We start from the raw sequence: 16,656 nt of genomic DNA, 5'->3' as shown, positions 1-16,656 counted from the left end.
TTCCCTGCTTTGGTTCCTGCTCTGTTCCGTATCTGACAGATGCGATGCTGACTTGGGGCCCTCCACACCTCGGGGGCGTTGTTTCTGGAGGGTGGCTGGCCCTTCGAGGCTGATGTGGCAGCAGGGGCACCCTTAGGGTGCCGTGACCCAGTGCCTGAGCAAAGTGGCCTTAAGCCTGGGGTTGAGGCGGGGGCCCTCGTTCTCCTCCTACGCTTCTGTGTCTGTCAAAGGATATCTCCCTGGGACCCCCTGCTAGGGTGGACTGATGGGATGGCTGCTGAGGATTAGACAGTGTGTCCAGAGCAGGCCGGTTGGGGGTGGGGTCAGGGTGGTGGGACCCTCCCAGTGCTCCCATTGCTGCCATCTCCCTCATCTCCCCCATCTCCCCCTTCTCCCCCATCTCCCCCATCTCCCCCATCTCCCCCTTCTCCCCCATCTCCCCATTCTCCCATTTGGCTGATTCAGCCTCCCGGGACCCAGAGGGGAGCCTGCCATCCTCTCCCAGCTGGCGGCAGCTTTGGGAGCACTGGCTGGGGCAGCCTCTCCCAGAGCACTGGGCACGAAGCTGCCCCTCCCAGAGCGCTGGGCGTGAAGCTGCCCCCCCCACCCCAGAGCACTGGGTGTGAAGCTGCCCCACCCCCCCCAGAGCGCTGGGTGCGAAACTGCCCACCCCACCCCAGAGCACTGGGTGCAAAGCTGCCCCCCCCCTCCGCCCAGAACACTGGGTGCGAAGCTGCCCCCCCCCCCCGCCCAGGGCACTGGGTGTGAAGCTGCCCCCCCACAGAGCGGTGGGTGTGAAGCTGCCCTGGGGCCACATCTTCAAGTGCAGTTCCGGGGCACGTGGGACTGGGTTTGTGTTCATGGCCTCGGAGACTAGTCTCTCTCTCTGTCATTCTCACGCTGCTTTCTGTGTCCAGGCAGGCAGGGCTGGCTCACCTGCTGGCTCAGCTGCTCCGTGGATGTTGATTTTCAATTCCTGGCTCTCAGCCATTGGCCAGACATGTAGCCCTGCTCAGCTGAGGACAGACACATAGGGTGGTCCGAATCGTGAGCTCTCCCACCCCCCACCCCTCGCTCATGCCTGTCTGGCCTCAGCCTGGGATGCAGGGGCCCTTGCTGAGTGGCCCCTCCCTGCGCAGTTTCTGTGCACAGTGGTTGCCATCCTTCTCCACTACATCTACATGAGCACCTTTGCCTGGACCCTCGTGGAAAGCCTGCATGTCTACCGCATGCTGACCGAGGTGCGCAACATCGACACGGGGCCCATGCGGTTCTACTACGTCGTGGGCTGGGGCATCCCGGCCATTGTCACAGGTGAGGACGCACAGAGTGGCCCTGCATAAAACCACAGGTTTCCAACAGACCCCAGCTGTGCAGGAACGCTGCCCTCCTTTCTCTTCCCTGCCCAGCCCCAATGCTTGTCCAGCCCCCAGCAGAGGAGGCCTCGGCCCTGCACGCTTGTCTGCACGCACAGGGGCACTTGCAGACACCTGGGGCGACGTCTTCTGTGAGGTGTGAGCTCCTTGAGAGCTGGGTCCAGGTCTGTTCAGGGTTATTTCTGCAGCACTTAACAGACAAAAGTTCCACGTCTCCACATGGGAGGGATGGAGGGAAGAGCGAGTGAGTGCGTGAGTGTGCAGGTGGATGGATGGAGGGGTGAGTGAGAGGATGAATGGATGGGTGGGGGGTAAGCGAGTGGCTGGATGGATAGGGGGTGAGTGGCTGGATGGATGGGGGTGAATGAGTGAATGGATGGGTGGAGGGGTGAGGGAATGAGTAGATGGATAGATGGGGTGAGTGAGTGGATGGATGGATGGGGGGGGAGCAAGTGGATGGATGGATGGATGGGGGGGTAAGCGAGTGGCTGGATGGATGGGGGGTGAGTGGATGGATGGATGGGGGATGAGTGAGTGGGTGGAGGGGTGAGTGACTGGATGGATAGATGGGGTGAGTGAGTGGATGGATGGGTGGGGAGCGAGTGGATGGATGGATGGATGGGGGGGTGAGTGAGGATGGATGGATGGGTGGAGGGGTGAGTGAGTGGATGCATGGATGGGTGAGTGGATGGATGGGTGGAGGGGTGAGTGAGGGATGGATGGGTGGATGGATGGATGGGGTGAGTGAGTGGATGGACGGGTGGAGGGGTGAGTGAGTGGATGGATGGATGGGGGGGGTCAGTGGATGGATGGATGGATGGGGTGAGAAGATGGATGGGTGGAGGGGTGAGTGAGTAGATGGATGGGTGGGAGGTGAGTGAGTGGGTAGATGATGGATGGATGGGGGTGAGTGGGTGGACGGAGGAATGAGTGAGTGAGCAGATGGATGGGTAGGTGGATGGAGGGATGGGATTAGTGGATGGGTGGGTAGATGGATATAGGGATGGAGAGACGAGTGAGTAGATGGGTGAATAGATGGATGAGTGGGTAGCTGGATGGATGGAGGAGTGAGTTGAGTGGATGGATGGGAGGGATGAAGGGATGAGTGAGTGAGAAGATGGGTGGGTGGGTGGATGGAGGGATGGAGAGGTGGGTGGGTGGATGGATGGATGGATGGATTGGATAAGTGAGTGGATGAATAGGTGGATGGGTGGAGGGATGGAGAGATGAGTGAATGGATGGGTGGGTGGGTGGATGGATGGGATATGTGAGTGGATGAATAGGTGGATGGAGGGATGGAGAGGTGAGTGAGTGGATGCATGGGTGGGTAGATGGATGGATGGGATAAGTGAGTGGATATGAATAGGATGGTTGGAGGGATGGAGAGATGAGTGGGTGGATGGATGGATGAAATGGGTGGGTGGATGGATTGGTAGCTAATGGATGACAATGAAATGAGTAAATGGATGGGTGGGTGCAGTGGGTGGATGCGATGAGTGAGTGGATGAATGAATTAGTGAATCAGTGAGTAGAACAAACAGTACTTCCTCAGCACACATTTTGCTAAAAATCAAAGTCGGTTTGCTCCCTACTGAGAAAGATCCACCTTTATTCACAAAAAGAAGAACCCCTTTTCCTGGGTAATCCCTGGGTTCTGGGGATTAGATGCAGTCTGAGGCCAGAGGCACTGGGGTGGGGGGGTGTTGCTCCCAGGGCAGCACCCAGCAGCCACCCTGGGGCCAGTGCCATGGTCACTTGCTGGACCGTCCTGGTCTCCACAGCAACGTCACTGACCAGCCTCCAACCAGGCAGGCTCCTGGCTAGGGTGTTCTGATGTGACTCATCTCCCTTACTCTAAGGGACCCTGAAGAACCTTTTTCACCTCCACCCAGGGCCGCTGAGGTGGGGGCAGGTTGGGCAGGGTGGCAGCCGCCACTTCCTGATGTGACAGGGAGGCGATACCTTGCCTAGATTAGGTGCTTACTGTGAGAGACGCTGAGATGAAGAACATGGCCTAGAAAGGGGCTCGTATGGCTTTGTGGAAAAGCCACCTCGATGTCCAGGCGGAGCAGGTCTCTGCGATGCCTCTGCCCTTTGGACTGTAAATCCAGATAGTTCACGTTTCCTACTTGCTTTAAAAACAGGTTTCAGTTTGTTTTGTTTAACACTTAGGTCTGTCTTGCACAAGATCTTAAAATAACTCCCGGGGAGCCTCAGACCGAGCTGCAGGCACTGGTCACTGGCTGCTGCCTCGCCTGGCCATCCAGGGCTTCCGTGACTGTCCTCAGTGGTCCTGGTTAACTGGCTCCTCCAGAGGGCAGTGGGAAGTGCTGGAGGGTGTTAAACAGGAGGGAGCTGGGATCTCTTAAATATTTAAATAAGGAGAATAGGGAGGAGCATAGCCTAGGCCAGGGTGGGGCAAGGGGCACAGAAAGACCAGGTCTCACCTGCTGGTTGCTCCTGTCCCAAGTGCCACCTTGACGCTCTGCATGGACAGGCGGATCTGGCTTGTCACACGGTGGCTGGGAGTGACAACTGTGCTTCAGAGCATTTCTTCCCCTATCTAAACAAGCAGCTCGTATAGCAGGCTCGGTGGTGAGGCAGTTTCGGGGGTGTGTGTGTGGTGTGCACGTGTGTATGGTGTGTGCCTCTGTGGTGTGTGTGTATATCAGTGATGCGTGTCTGCACACGGTATGTGTGTCTGCATGCGTGTGTATAGGGTATGTACATGTGTATGGCATGTGCACGTGGTTGGATGTGGTATGGGGGTATATGCGTTCCTCACCCGCTCACATATGGCCCTGTAGGTGACGCCGTCTTCCATCTGTTTTGGGGCGTCATCCCTTGCACCTTGGGTCCATCATGGCCTCCTGACCTCTACATGGCCCAGCTGGCAGGGTCCTCCCAAGCACCGTCTGCCTTCACGATCCCTCCTGCACCATCTCACTGCCACCCTCCAGGGTCTCTGGTCTTCGTCTGCAGCCCCCGGCCCAGATACGCCCCCTGCCTCATGGGGCCAATCCCGGAGCAGCTCCTGCCACCTGGGCCAGTGAGCCTGAGACCCTACACGGAGAGACTGTGCTTGGAGGGGCCTCGGGCTGGCTCCCCGGACTCCTTGCTCCTTCCTCTGAGAAGGGAGATGCTGAGTCCCCCATTTCACCCCACCCTGGCTGGTCCTTGGCATGGGGTGGCCACTGGGCACGTGGCCCTCACCCTTCCCTTCCTCCCCGCTGTGTTCAGGACTGGCGGTCGGCCTGGACCCCCAGGGCTACGGGAACCCCGACTTCTGCTGGCTGTCACTTCAAGACACCCTGATTTGGAGCTTTGCGGGGCCCATCGGAGCCGTTATAATCGTGAGTGTGGGGCCTTCACGGGAGTCCGGGTGCCCCAAGCATGCATGAGCTGGAAGGGCTGTTCTGGGCTGGCTGGGGCCACCAACTCCTCTGAGCAGCCGACGGGGGGCAGGAAGGGCCACCTTGTGACAGTCAGCAAAGCCGCCAGGGCCCTCCCGGACCTCACCCTCTGATCGTGGATTCAGGTCTCGCGTCGTGTCCACGTGAGACCATCTGCGTCCAGCACCCAGGAGGGTCCCGCACAGGCAGGCTGGGTGTGGTGGGCGCTGTGGGGCAGTGGGTGGACAGGTGTGCTTCGCCCCACAGGCCAGGGCTCGGGTCCTCCTCACCCAGCCACCCCTCCCTGACAGGGCGAAGGGCCTCAGGCGCTTTTGGCAGTTGGAGGTCTGCAGTGACGAGAGAGAAGAGTCGGCAACCTGACATTGATCGGCTTGTTTTGTTTTCAGATCAACACAGTCACTTCTGTCCTATCTGCAAAGGTTTCCTGCCAAAGAAAGCACCATTATTATGGGAAAAAAGGGATCGTGTAAGTGGGGCTGAATCTGACCGGCCAGCCATGTCGGCTGGGCCCTGAGACCCCAACATCCAGTCTCTGCGGGGTGGGGCCCCATGAGAGCGTGTAGGCCTCATGGAGGAGGGCTGGGGGCAGCCTGGGTGAGCCCCAGGGCTCGAAAGAGGTTTGCCACGTTGCATCTGCAGGGGCTGGGGGAGGTTAGCCGAGGGGAGGGGGTTGGGGGAGGTTAGCCGAGGGGAGGGGGTTGGGGGAGGTTAGCCGAGGGGAGGGGGTTGGGGGAGGTTAGCTGAGGGGAGGGGGCTGGAGGAGGTTAGCTGAGGGGAGGGGGCTGGAGGAGGTTAGCTGAGCGGAGGGGGCTGGGGGAGGTTAGCTGAAGGGAGGGGGCTGGCAGCCAGTCCTGGGCCTCAGTCCCTCCCGCCTGGCACAGAAGTATTGGGCTGTTTGGAATCCCCATAGTGGAGATGGGTGGGGTGGGGGAGATGAAACTTTCTGGTGGGTGGTGAGGGTGTTGCTGAGGCCACTGGAGTGGAGGAGACCCCCCCCCACCCCACTGTCAGAGGGTGCAGTGGAACAGGGGCCCAGCACAGAGGGAACCTCCAGTGTTCTAGGGAGGAGAGGGGACCTTCGAGGCCCCAGAGGAGCAGGTGGCACCGCGGGAGGAGTCAGCACAGCATCCAGGAGCCACGACAGGATCAGGAGGGGTTGACGGGGGCATCTGTCAGACAACAAGGCCAGCCCCTGGTGACCTGGTAGCTGAGATAGGACTGAGCCAGGGATGGGCGAAGGGATAATGCTTGCGCAGGGGCTGGGTGCCAGGAGGAGTGTGAGGCTCCCGGCCCGGGAGGAGAGAGCCGAGTCTGAAGGGGGGTAGGGTAGAGAGGGAGAGGCAGTCAGTGGCCTGGAAGGCCGGATGTGGGGGTTGCACAGGGGGCCTGGGGCCTCGTCAGTTCCTCGTCTTCAGTGCCATTCATGACCTGTGGACCTTGCGGGCTCTGTCACCCTGATTCACTCCATCCTCTCTGAACCCTGGGAGGGGATGCGCCTTTGTCTTCCCCTTTTACACATGGGGAGACTGAGGCAGAGCTCAGGAAGCTGATTGCAGGGTCACAGCTCAAGGGCAGGCCCTGGGCTCTTCCTCTCGCCTCTCCACAGGGTATCTCACGGGAGCTAGTGCAGCCATGGGCGTGGCTCAGGCCCCCTGGCCTGGTGTAGTCTTCACAGCTCCTGTTTTCTCATTTGCTTCCTAATGTATTCCACCACCATCCCCACTAACACGAGCTCTGTCTGGTTCCCGGATGAGTCTGTACCTGGCTATGAGGGGAGGAAGGGAGCAAGGTGGATGATGGCTGGGTGGACAGGTGGACGGACAGATAAATGGGCGGACGGGCAGGCAGGTGGACAGGTGGACAGGTGGACGCGCAGAGAGGGAGGGAGGAAGGGAGCAGGTGGTGGCGATGGGCACGGGCCTGATCCTGCCCTCCCGCAGCTCCCTGCTGAGGACCGCATTCCTCCTGCTGCTGCTCATCAGCGCCACCTGGCTGCTGGGGCTGCTGGCTGTGAACCGCGACGCACTGAGCTTTCACTACCTCTTCGCCATCTTCAGCGGCTTACAGGTAGGTGACGGCCGAGTTGCCTGCGGGACCCCTGCCTGGCCGCCGTGACACCATCGCTGTGATGCAAAGCAGTGGAGGCCTCTGCGGTCCCAAACCAGCCCTGCCTGGGTCCCGCGTGGGGGCCTCCTGTGGCTGCGAGGACTCAGTCCCTTGTGCAGCCGGCACGGGGGCTGGTGCCTCCTCCCCACTGTGTCTGGGGACGATGACCCTAGTGCCAGGCCAGCACAAGTCCACTTGTGTCTCCAGGGAACAGAAGTGGCCATTTCTAGTCATACCAAGGACCACACAGCAAGTGGACTTACGACACAGTGGGGACCCCAGAGGGGCCCCAAGGACTGTGGAAGGAGTGCCCAGAAGACTGGCCTGAGCCGGGGCCCTCACTGCCTCCAGCACACCGGGGGTCTGGCCCAGGCATCTCAGTTTCTGAGCTCCCCCACCTGGCCTCCAGATAGCAGCAGTCCCTGAGGAGGGGAGGCCTGGCCATGTCCTGGGCCGTGTGGCCGGACATGTTGTGTGCACTCAAGGCCGTATGCGCAGCTGTGCTGGGGCGCCTAAGGGCAGGTGCCTAGGGAGGCAGCAGCAGGTGCTGACCCCACCTTCCTCCCCCCAGGGCCCCTTCGTCCTCCTTTTCCACTGCGTGCTCAACCAGGAGGTCCGGAAGCACCTGAAGGGCGTGCTCGGCGGGAGGAAGCTGCACCTGGAGGACTCCGCCACCACCAGGGCCACCCTGCTGACGGTAGGAGGCACCGGGGACACCGCGGGACTGGGAGCTGGGCGGCATCTCGAGTGGCGGGGGAGGGTGATCGAGCCTCAGCCCCAGTCCTGCGGCCCGTGTGCCCCTCACGGTGGGGATGGCAGAGCCGCCCACGGTGCACGGTGTGGCTGCCGCGTCAGAACCAGAAGGTGATAGAATCGGCCAGACGGGGCCTGGGTCGCATCCTAACCCTGCTCTTCCAGGCCTTAGAAAGAGAGGGTCAGGACCACCGAGGATCCTGACCAGAAGCAGTGGCCGTAGGGAGGGCGGCAGCCCCTGACCACAGCGTGGGCCAGGATGTGCTTCTCTCAGCTTCCAGGAGGCTCTCGTTTGCAGTGAGGGTTGACTTCTTGGGGCCAGCTCCTCCTGTGTGCCAGGCAGGGGCCCAGCCAGGGTGTGGGTGTGGGGGGCTTGCCGTGGGGACAGAGTCATTCCCCGTGGTGGTCATGTGGTGGCCACCACCTGGCACTGACCAGCTCCTCCCCTCCCTTCAGCGCTCCCTCAACTGCAACACCACCTTCGGTGACGGGCCTGACATGCTGCGCACAGACTTGGGCGAGTCCACCGCCTCGCTGGACAGCATCGTCAGGTCAGGCTGCAGCTCCAGGTTCGGGGAGGTGGCTCTCGAACTCCCTCAGGTTTTGCCCCTGCCACCCCCACCTGTGTCCTGCCATTCAACCAACATCACCTTCCACCCCCAACTTTCCACCCGCACCTTCCTCCCCCCGCACCTTTCCTCCCCCCGTGCACCTTTCCTCCCCCCGTGCACCTTTCCTCCCCCCGTGCACCTTTCCTCCCCCCGTGCACCTTTCCTCCCCCCGTGCACCTTTCTTCCCACCCGCACCTTTCCTCCCCCCCGTGCACCTTTCCTCCCCCCGTGCACCTTTCCTCCCCCCGTGCACCTTTCCTCCCCCCGTGCACCTTTCCTCCCCCCCACCTTTCTTCCCACCCGCACCTTTCCTGCCCCCCGTGCACCTTTCCTCCCCCCGTGCACCTTTCCTCCCCCCGTGCACCTTTCCTCCCCCCGTGCACCTTTCCTCCCCCCGTGCACCTTTCCTCCCCCCGTGCACCTTTCCTCCCCCCCCCGCACCTTTCCTCCCCCCGTGCACCTTTCCTCCCCCCCCGTGCACCTTTCCTCCCCCCCGTGCACCTTTCTCCCCCCGTGCACCTTTCCTCCCCCCCACCTTTCCTCCCCGCCACCTTTCTTCCCACCCGCACCTTCCCTCCCCGCCACCTTTCTTCCCACCCGCACCTTCCCTCCCCGCCCCGTACCTTCCCTCCCTGCCCTGCACGTTCCCTCCCCGCCCTGCACCTTCCCTCCCCCTGCACCTTCCCCCAACAACCTTTCCCCCACCAACTTCCCCCCACCAACCTTTTCCCGTGCAACCTTCCCCCCCGCACCTTCCCCGCACTGCACCTTCCCCCTGCAGCCTTCCCCCCTCCACCTTCCCCCGACAACCTTTCCCCTGACAACCTTTCCTCCCAACCTTTCCCCCAGCACCTTCCCCCCAACCTTTCCCCCAGCACCTTCCCCCCAACCTTTCCCCCCACCACCTTCCCCCCCAGCCTTTCCCCCCACCACCTTTCCCCCACCCAACCTTTCCCCCCACCACCTTTCCCCCACCCAACCTTCCCCCCACCCAACCTTCCCCCCCCACCTTCCCCCACCCAACCTTTCCCCCCACCACCTTCCCCCCACCCAACCTTTCCCCCCACCACCTTTCCCCCACATACTCGGGAGGCTGTTTTGTCTGTGCTGTTGTTGGGAACACAGAAGGGGTAGGGGCAGAGAATCTTCCAGATAACTTTCCAGCACCTCCTGTTCCCTGACGGATGATACTGAGCCCACTCTCCCTGGCCTCTCTAGGGATGAAGGGATCCAGAAGCTCGGCGTGTCCTCTGGGCTGGTGAGGGGCAGCCACGGAGAGCCAGACGCGTCCCTCATGCCCAGGAGCTCCAAGGATCCCCCTGGTATGGCTTCCCTGGAGGGGGAGGACCCCGTGGGTTGTTTTTCCCACGTCCCTTCGGTCACTGGAGAGACTGCCCCTGAAGAAGCACTAGCAGCCTCGCCACGAGCTCAGCGTCAGCATGCCAGGGGCCCAGTGGCTCTGCTTGGCCCTTGGTGCCACTCCCTCACCTCCCAGGGCCTGAGCCTCCCTGTCCCCCGTGCATCCACAGGCCACGATTCCGACTCAGATAGCGAGCTGTCCCTGGATGAGCAGAGCAGCTCTTACGCCTCCTCACACTCATCAGACAGCGAGGACGATGGGGTGGGAGCTGAGGAAAAATGGGACCCGGCCAGGGGTGCCGTCCATAGCACCCCCAAAGGTGAGTATGTGGGGCACATTGGGCCAGGCTGGGCTGTGGACAGTAGGCTCGGGGCAGGCCTTGGCCATGGCTGGGTCCCTTCCTCCTAAGATATGCCCAGCAGCACTGCAGCCACATGAAAGGACAGCCTGGGGTGGGGGGACTCTGGTTGGGCTCCCCCACAGCCTCTGGAGGGCTCCTCCAGGCCAACCCCCTGAGCGGAGGCAGGAAATCTCAGGGGGGGTCTCTGTGGACTGTCACCGCAGGGTCCAGGTGAGGCTGCCAGTGGGGGAGTAGCCTGTATGGTTACTGGTACAGATGCGGCGGGGGCTCCCAACAAGGGCCCTGCTGCCAGGACTCGCCCTCCTGGGCCTCAGTTTCCCCACCTTTAGGGTTCAGCCCTACCAAGCCTGCAGGTTGGGGAGAGGTGGGTCAGAGCCACCAGACCCATGGCTCTCAAGGAAGCAGCTTGAGTGGCAGTGCCGCTGCCTGCTGAGCACCGCTCTCGTGCCTCAGGGGACGCTGTGGCCAACCACGTTCCGGCCAGCTGGCCTGACCAGAGCCTGGCTGAGAGTGACAGTGAGGACCCCAGCGGCAAGCCCCGCCTGAAGGTGGAGACCAAGGTCAGCGTGGAGCTGCACCACGAGGAGCAGGGCAGTCATCGTGGAGAGTACCCCCCGGACCAGGAGAGCGGGGGCGCAGCCAGGCTTGCCAGCAGCCAGCCCCCAGAGCAGAGGAAAGGTGCCTGGGGAGGCCGGGGCTGCAGTGAAAGGCTGGAGGACCCAGAAGGGCCAGTCCCTGGTCTGGAGGTGGGAGTGGGGCTGGGGCTGGTGGGGCAAGTCAGGGCCTGGGCAGAACAGACGTGGCCTCCTGGCCTAGCCCTGGGACCTGGGGAACCAGGAGGAAGGACAGGGGCTGAGGCTGGCTCAGATGCACACGGCCCAGCAGCTGCCCCCGGCAGCATCACCCGGACTTGACCTTGCCGTGTCTCCTCCTCCCAGGCATCTTGAAAAATAAAGTCACCTACCCGCCGCCGCTGACGCTGACGGAGCAGACGCTGAAGGGCCGGCTCCGGGAGAAGCTGGCCGACTGTGAGCAGAGCCCCATATCCTCGCGCACATCTTCCCTGGGCTCTGGCGGCCCCGACTGCGCCATCACAGTCAAGAGCCCTGGGAGGGAGCCGGGGCGTGACCACCTCAACGGGGTGGCCATGAACGTGCGCACTGGGAGCGCCCAGGCCGATGGCTCCGACTCTGAGTGAGTAGCCTGGGCCTCCAGGGCGGGGATCACCCACTTCCCCCTTGTCCTGAGTCAGGAGGGAGAGGGGGCAGTGGTCAGGGACCTGACACCCACCTCACCTGGAGCCCTGAGTGCAGAGGAAGCCCAGGCGGGGATGGGGGAGGGGGGAGGCGCTGCAGCTGAGGTCAGGAGGATCCCCCGGAGATGGGCAGACCCCCTATCCTGGGGACACGTCTCAGGCCTCTGGGACTCTGAAGCCCTGGCCAGCCCCGAAATGCTAGGACCTAAGGTGCTGGGCTCTGCGTTTGATCAGCATTGTCTCCGCCTGGGACCACTGCCACCCACCTTGCAGTTGAGGATACTGAGGGTCCCGGAATGCCAGGGGTGAAGGGGGCGGGGTGGAGCTGGGGTCCTGGCCCCAGACCTCTCCCTGTCGCCCCTCCCTCCCTCCAAACTCACAAGGGAGAAGCCAGGTCTTAGAATGCCCCTTCCAAAAGTCACTGTAGAGATGGCCGGTTTCTAACGCGGATTCCTTGTGCTCTTCTGAGAGACCAGCAACACAGAGGCCCACAGGCTGGTCCTGGTCCCCTCTCCTGCCTCCCAAGGGCAGCCTCATCCAACATGAGCTTGCCCTCCCTGGAGCCCCCAGACGCCCCCTCTACCCTGATGGGGTGATCCTGCCCCCCTGTGTGACAACCTTGGGCCCCACCAAGCTGCTACCCTCACTGACCCTTCACCTGCTTGCTGGCTTCTTCCCACGCGCAGAGGCAGTAATGAAACTTCAATTTGAACCATCAGTAATGAAACTTCAATTTGAACCATCAGGAAACCGTGAGGCAAGCCCGTCACCCCATACAGGCTGCGGCATCACCCTCAGACCTTGGAGCCCAAGGGGCCACTGCCCTTGAAGTGGAGTGGGCCCAGAGTGTGGCGGTCCCCATGGTGGCAGCCCCCCGACTGATCATCCAGACACAAAGGTCTTGGCTCTCCCAGGAGCTCAGGGCCTGTCAGACCTGGTGACAAGTGCCAAAGGCCACAGGCATGAGGGAGGCGTGGACCACTGGGCCAGCACCGCTGGGTCCTAAGACTGCAGTCAGAGCCAGAACTGAGAGGGGACCCCAGACTGGGCCCAGAGGCTGGCCAGAGTTCAGGAACGCCGGGCACAGACCAAAGACCGCGGTCCAGCCCCGCCCAGGCGGGCATCTCATGGCAGTGCGGACCCGTGGCTGGTAGCCTGGGCAGTCCTTTGCAAAGGCACCCCTTGTCTTAAAATCACTTCGCTATGTGGGAAAGGTGGAGATACTTTTATATATTTGTATGGGACTCTGAGGAGGTGAAACCTGTATATATATTGCATTCGTGCTGACTTTGTTATCCCGGGAGATCCATGCAATGATCTCTTGCTGTCTTCTGTGTCAAGAAGATTGCACAGTTGTACTTGAATCTGGCATGTGTTGACGAAACTGGTGCCCCAGCAGATCAAAGGTGGGAAATACGTCAGCAGTGGGGCTAAAACCAAGCGGCTAGAAGCCCTACAGCTGCCTTCGGCCAGGAAGTGAGGATGGCGTGGGCCCTCCCCGCCGGCCCCCTGGGTCCCCGGTGTTCGCTGTGTGTGCGTTTGTCCTCTGCTGCCGTCTGCCCCGGCTGTGTGAATTCAAGACAGGGCAGTGCAGCACTAGGCAGGTGTGAGGAGCCCTGCTGAGGTCACTGTGGGGCACGGTTGCCACACGGCTGTCATTTTTCACCTGGTCATTCTGTGACCACCACCCCCTCCCCTCACCGCCTCCCAGGTGGCCCGGGAGCTGCAGGTGGGGATGGCTTTGTCCTTTGCTCCTGCTCCCCGTGGGACCGGGGACCTTAAAGCGTTGCAGGTTCCTGATTTGGACAGAGGTGTGGGGCCTTCCAGGCCGTTACATCCCTCCTGCCAATTCTCTAACTCTCTGAGACTGCGCGGATCTCCAGGCAGGGGTCTCCCCTCTGGAGTCTGACCAATTACTTCATTTTGCTTCAAATGGCCAATTGTGCAGAGGGACAAAGCCGCAGCCACACTCTTCAACAGTTACCAAACTGTTTTTGGAAATTCACACCAAGGTCGGGCCCACTGCAGGCAGCTGGCACAGCGTGGCCCAAGGGGCTGTGGAACGGGTCCCGGAACTGTCAGACATGTTTGATTTTAGCGTTTCCTTTGTTCTTCAAATCAGGTGCCCAAATAAGTGATCAGCACAGCTGCTTCCAAATAGGAGAAACCATAAAATAGGATGAAAATCAAGTAAAATGCAAAGATGTCCACACTAAGTTTTAAACTTGACCCTGATGAAAATGTGAGCACTGTTAGCAGATGCCTGTGGGAGAGGAAAAGCATATCTGAAAATGGTCCAGGACAGGAGGATGAAATGAGATCCCAGAGTCCTCACACCTGAATGAATTATACATGTGCCTTACCAGGTGAGTGGTCTTTCGAAGATAAAAAACTCTAGTCCCTTTAAACGTTTGCCCCTGGTGTTTCCTAAGTACGAAAAGGTTTTTAAGTCTTCGAACAGTCTGCTTTCACGACTTTAACAGGATTCTGCCCCCTGAGGTGTAATTTTTTTGTTCTGTTTTTTTCCACGTACTCCACAGCCAACATCACGAGGTGTAATTTTTAATTTGATCAGAACTGTTACCAAAAAACAACTGTCAGTTTTATTGAGACGGGAAAAATGTAAACCTATTTTTATTACTTAAGACTTTATGGGAGAGATTAGACACTGGAGGTTTTTAACAGACATGTATTTATTAATGTTCAAAACACTGGAATTACAAATGAGAAGAGTCTACAATAAATTAAGATTTTTGAATTTGTACTTCTGCGGTGCTGGTTTTTCTCCACAAACACCCCCGCCCCTCCCCGTGCCCAGGGTGGCCGTGGAAGGGACGGTTTATGGACGTGCAGCTGAGCTGTCCGTGTCCCATGCTCCCTCAGCCAGTGGAATGTTGTGCCGGAACTTTTTGTCCATTCCCTGGTAGGCCTGCCACAGCCTAGATGGGCAGTTTTTGTCTTTCACCAAATTTGAGGACTTTTTTTTTTTGCCATTATTTCTTCAATTTTCTTTTCTTGCACTGATCTTTCTCCTCTCCTTCTGTGACTCCAGTGACTCAGACGTTAGACCTCTTGATGTTTTCCCACTGGTCCCTGAGGCTCTGTTCACCTTTCTTCATTCTTTTTTCTGTCTGTCCTTCAGATTTGGTTATTTCTGGTGCTCCGTCTTCAAGTTCACTGATTTTTTTTCCTCTGTCATCTTAATTCTGCTACTGAACTCACCCAGTGAATTTATTTCAAATAATGTAATTAAGTTTTAAATTTTCCATTAGGTTCCTTTTTATTTATCTGCTGGGCACTTCTGGTTTTCCACTCATTCCAAGAGTGTTCACCTTTACTTCATGAAGCATGGTTATAACTAGGACTGCAGTGAATTCTGGGATAATCTGAACGTTTGAGCATCTTGGGGCTGAAATCGTCTTTTCTGTTTGCATTTTCCTGGTTGTGTGCTGAGTAACTGCAGGTTGAATCCTCACTCGTCATGTGGAATGTTAGGTTAGACTCTGGGTTGTTAACACCCTCATTGTTAAGTGTCATTTCATGTGTTTGTTTCAGCAGCAGGCAACCTGGTTTAGGTTCTGACCACTGGTTCTGTCTCTCTTTCCACGAGCAGCAGGTCCACCACCAGGTCAGCCCTTGGCCTTGGCTGTGCTGTTTTGGGTCGTTGCCTGCACTCACAGGTGGGGTGGGCAGGGACGTGTGTCAGCACATGTGCAGAATTTGGGGGTCTGCTTCTCCAGCACTCTCCTTGCTGGAATTTGCCTTGCATTTTCTCACTTCTGGGGTCCCTTTTCTTGGTTTCTCTGTCCAGAAAGATGGGTTTCTCCCAGAGCTCTAGCCACCTGCACTGTCTCACGCTTCCACCCTTAAGGAAACAGGGCTCACCCTTAAGGAAAAGTAGTGACAGCAAAGAGAGAAAAATGGGAACCCCAACCCTCTCTAGTCCACAGTGCCCCCGTTTCCCAGGCCTCTCTGGAGTTGTTGCCCTGGTGCTGGCTGCACAGGACCACAGATTAGGGCCACCCCCGGGTCAAATCTGAGAGAGGAAAAACCACCCATGTGCCTGAGGTCATTTTTCAAGTTGTTGCTTTCTCCTCAGTTCACCTGCTAATGTTTACATCCTAGAATGCTCAGTGGCTAACATGATAGAATATTTCTACCTCAACCCCAAAGCCATGATTAACAGGAAAATACTAGAAGCATCTGAGAGAGAGAAAGCAGTCCAGGTAGCCCAGAGCAGGCCTGTCCATCAGCCAGGCCAGGATGTCCACGTGAGGACCACGAAGTGCTCCGCAGAGCATCCGTAGCAGACCGTGATGGGTGAGGGCTGAACAAGCCCCTCTGTGATCCTGCCTGAACATATAACAGCACAAACACCGGCCAAGCCACGGGACGTCGACTCCCCCGGCCCAGGTAACAGGGGTGACTACAGCTGCTTCAGTCACAGCTTCAGCCTCGCCTTGGGCTCCTCAGCCTGGAGACAAGGCTTGTTAAGACCCCCTAGGAGGGTCAGGCAGTGGTTCATGTCTGTAATCCCAACACTTTGGCTGGCTGAGGCAGGAGTTCCAGACCAGACTGGGCAACACAGCAGGACTCCATCTCTACAGTTTTTAAAACTTAGCACAGTGGATCATGCCTGTAGTCCCAGTGCTTTGGGAGGCTGAGGCAAGATCGCTTGAGGCCAGGAGTTCAAGACCAGCCTAGACAACATAGCAAGACTGTTTCTAAAACAAAATTAAAGTTAGCTGGGTGTGGTGGTGTATGCCTGTTGTCCCAGCTACTTGGGAGGTCAGGGCAGGACTGCTTGGGCCCAGGAGGTCAAGGCTGCAGTGAGCTGTGATCACACCACTGCGCTCCAGCCTGGGTAACAGAGCAAGACCCTGTCTCTTGAAAAGAAAAAAAAAGAAACCTCCCCAAGAAGGAAGGGGCTTGGGCCCAGGCAAGGCTCCGGCACAGGGCAACATGGGAGCCAGAGACTGGGGAGAAGGCAGGCTCAGGGTGTTTGAAACCAGCTCAGGGCCTCGGGAAGGAGCCTCCCAGGTGTGAGGTGAGGGGGCATCATCCTAGGACCCGTGTATCACTGAGATTATCCTGGAACAACGTAGGGGGAGAGGAGAGCGAGGGCTTTGCTTTCATTTGTTTCACAAGCAGGGAGTAGGTGTAGGTGTACAAGCACCCAGCTCTTGGCCTGGAAGATGTTCCCCCATCGTCTTCATGGATAGGTGTGGCAAGGGGCTAAGGCCAGGCCACTGGGGGTACCCTTGCAGGCAGAAGGGGCTACCTAGCTGCCTGTGCTCCTGGAGGCCCCCAGGTCTTCAAGAAGTCATCTGAGGGGCACAGCCTCTGGAGTGTGCCAGCCTTGGGTGCTGGGGAGGGTAGGAAAGAGGCCAGAAGACCAGCCCGGAGACTTGGTCCCCTGGC

The 16,656-nt window shown here is 59.2% G+C and overlaps 1 protein-coding gene across 3 annotated transcripts in view; it reads left to right on the top strand.

Moving 5' to 3' along the window:
- Positions 1-13,993, top strand: part of CELSR1 (cadherin EGF LAG seven-pass G-type receptor 1) — a 180,624-nt gene extending 166,631 nt beyond the window's left edge. The window contains exons 25-35 of one of the 3 annotated variants that reach the window (XM_024352868.2): positions 1,140-1,314; positions 4,617-4,729; positions 5,176-5,255; positions 6,730-6,856; positions 7,467-7,592; positions 8,105-8,199; positions 9,478-9,581; positions 9,789-9,938; positions 10,434-10,658; positions 10,919-11,174; positions 11,922-13,993. In XM_024352868.2, the coding sequence (XP_024208636.2) occupies positions 1,140-1,314; positions 4,617-4,729; positions 5,176-5,255; positions 6,730-6,856; positions 7,467-7,592; positions 8,105-8,199; positions 9,478-9,581; positions 9,789-9,938; positions 10,434-10,658; positions 10,919-11,174; positions 11,922-11,946 (1,476 nt within the window). In that variant the 3' untranslated portion in view covers positions 11,947-13,993. The other 2 variants (XM_024352869.3, XM_024352870.3) reach the window with 2 other exon arrangements.
- Positions 13,994-16,656: the final 2,663 nt, after the last annotated feature.

Source organism: Pan troglodytes, chromosome 23, assembly GCF_028858775.2.
Source record: "Pan troglodytes isolate AG18354 chromosome 23, NHGRI_mPanTro3-v2.0_pri, whole genome shotgun sequence".
Lineage (NCBI taxonomy): Eukaryota > Metazoa > Chordata > Mammalia > Primates > Hominidae > Pan > Pan troglodytes.
Note: the sequence above shows the minus strand (reverse complement) of the source record. Positions and strands in the feature narration are given on the sequence as shown.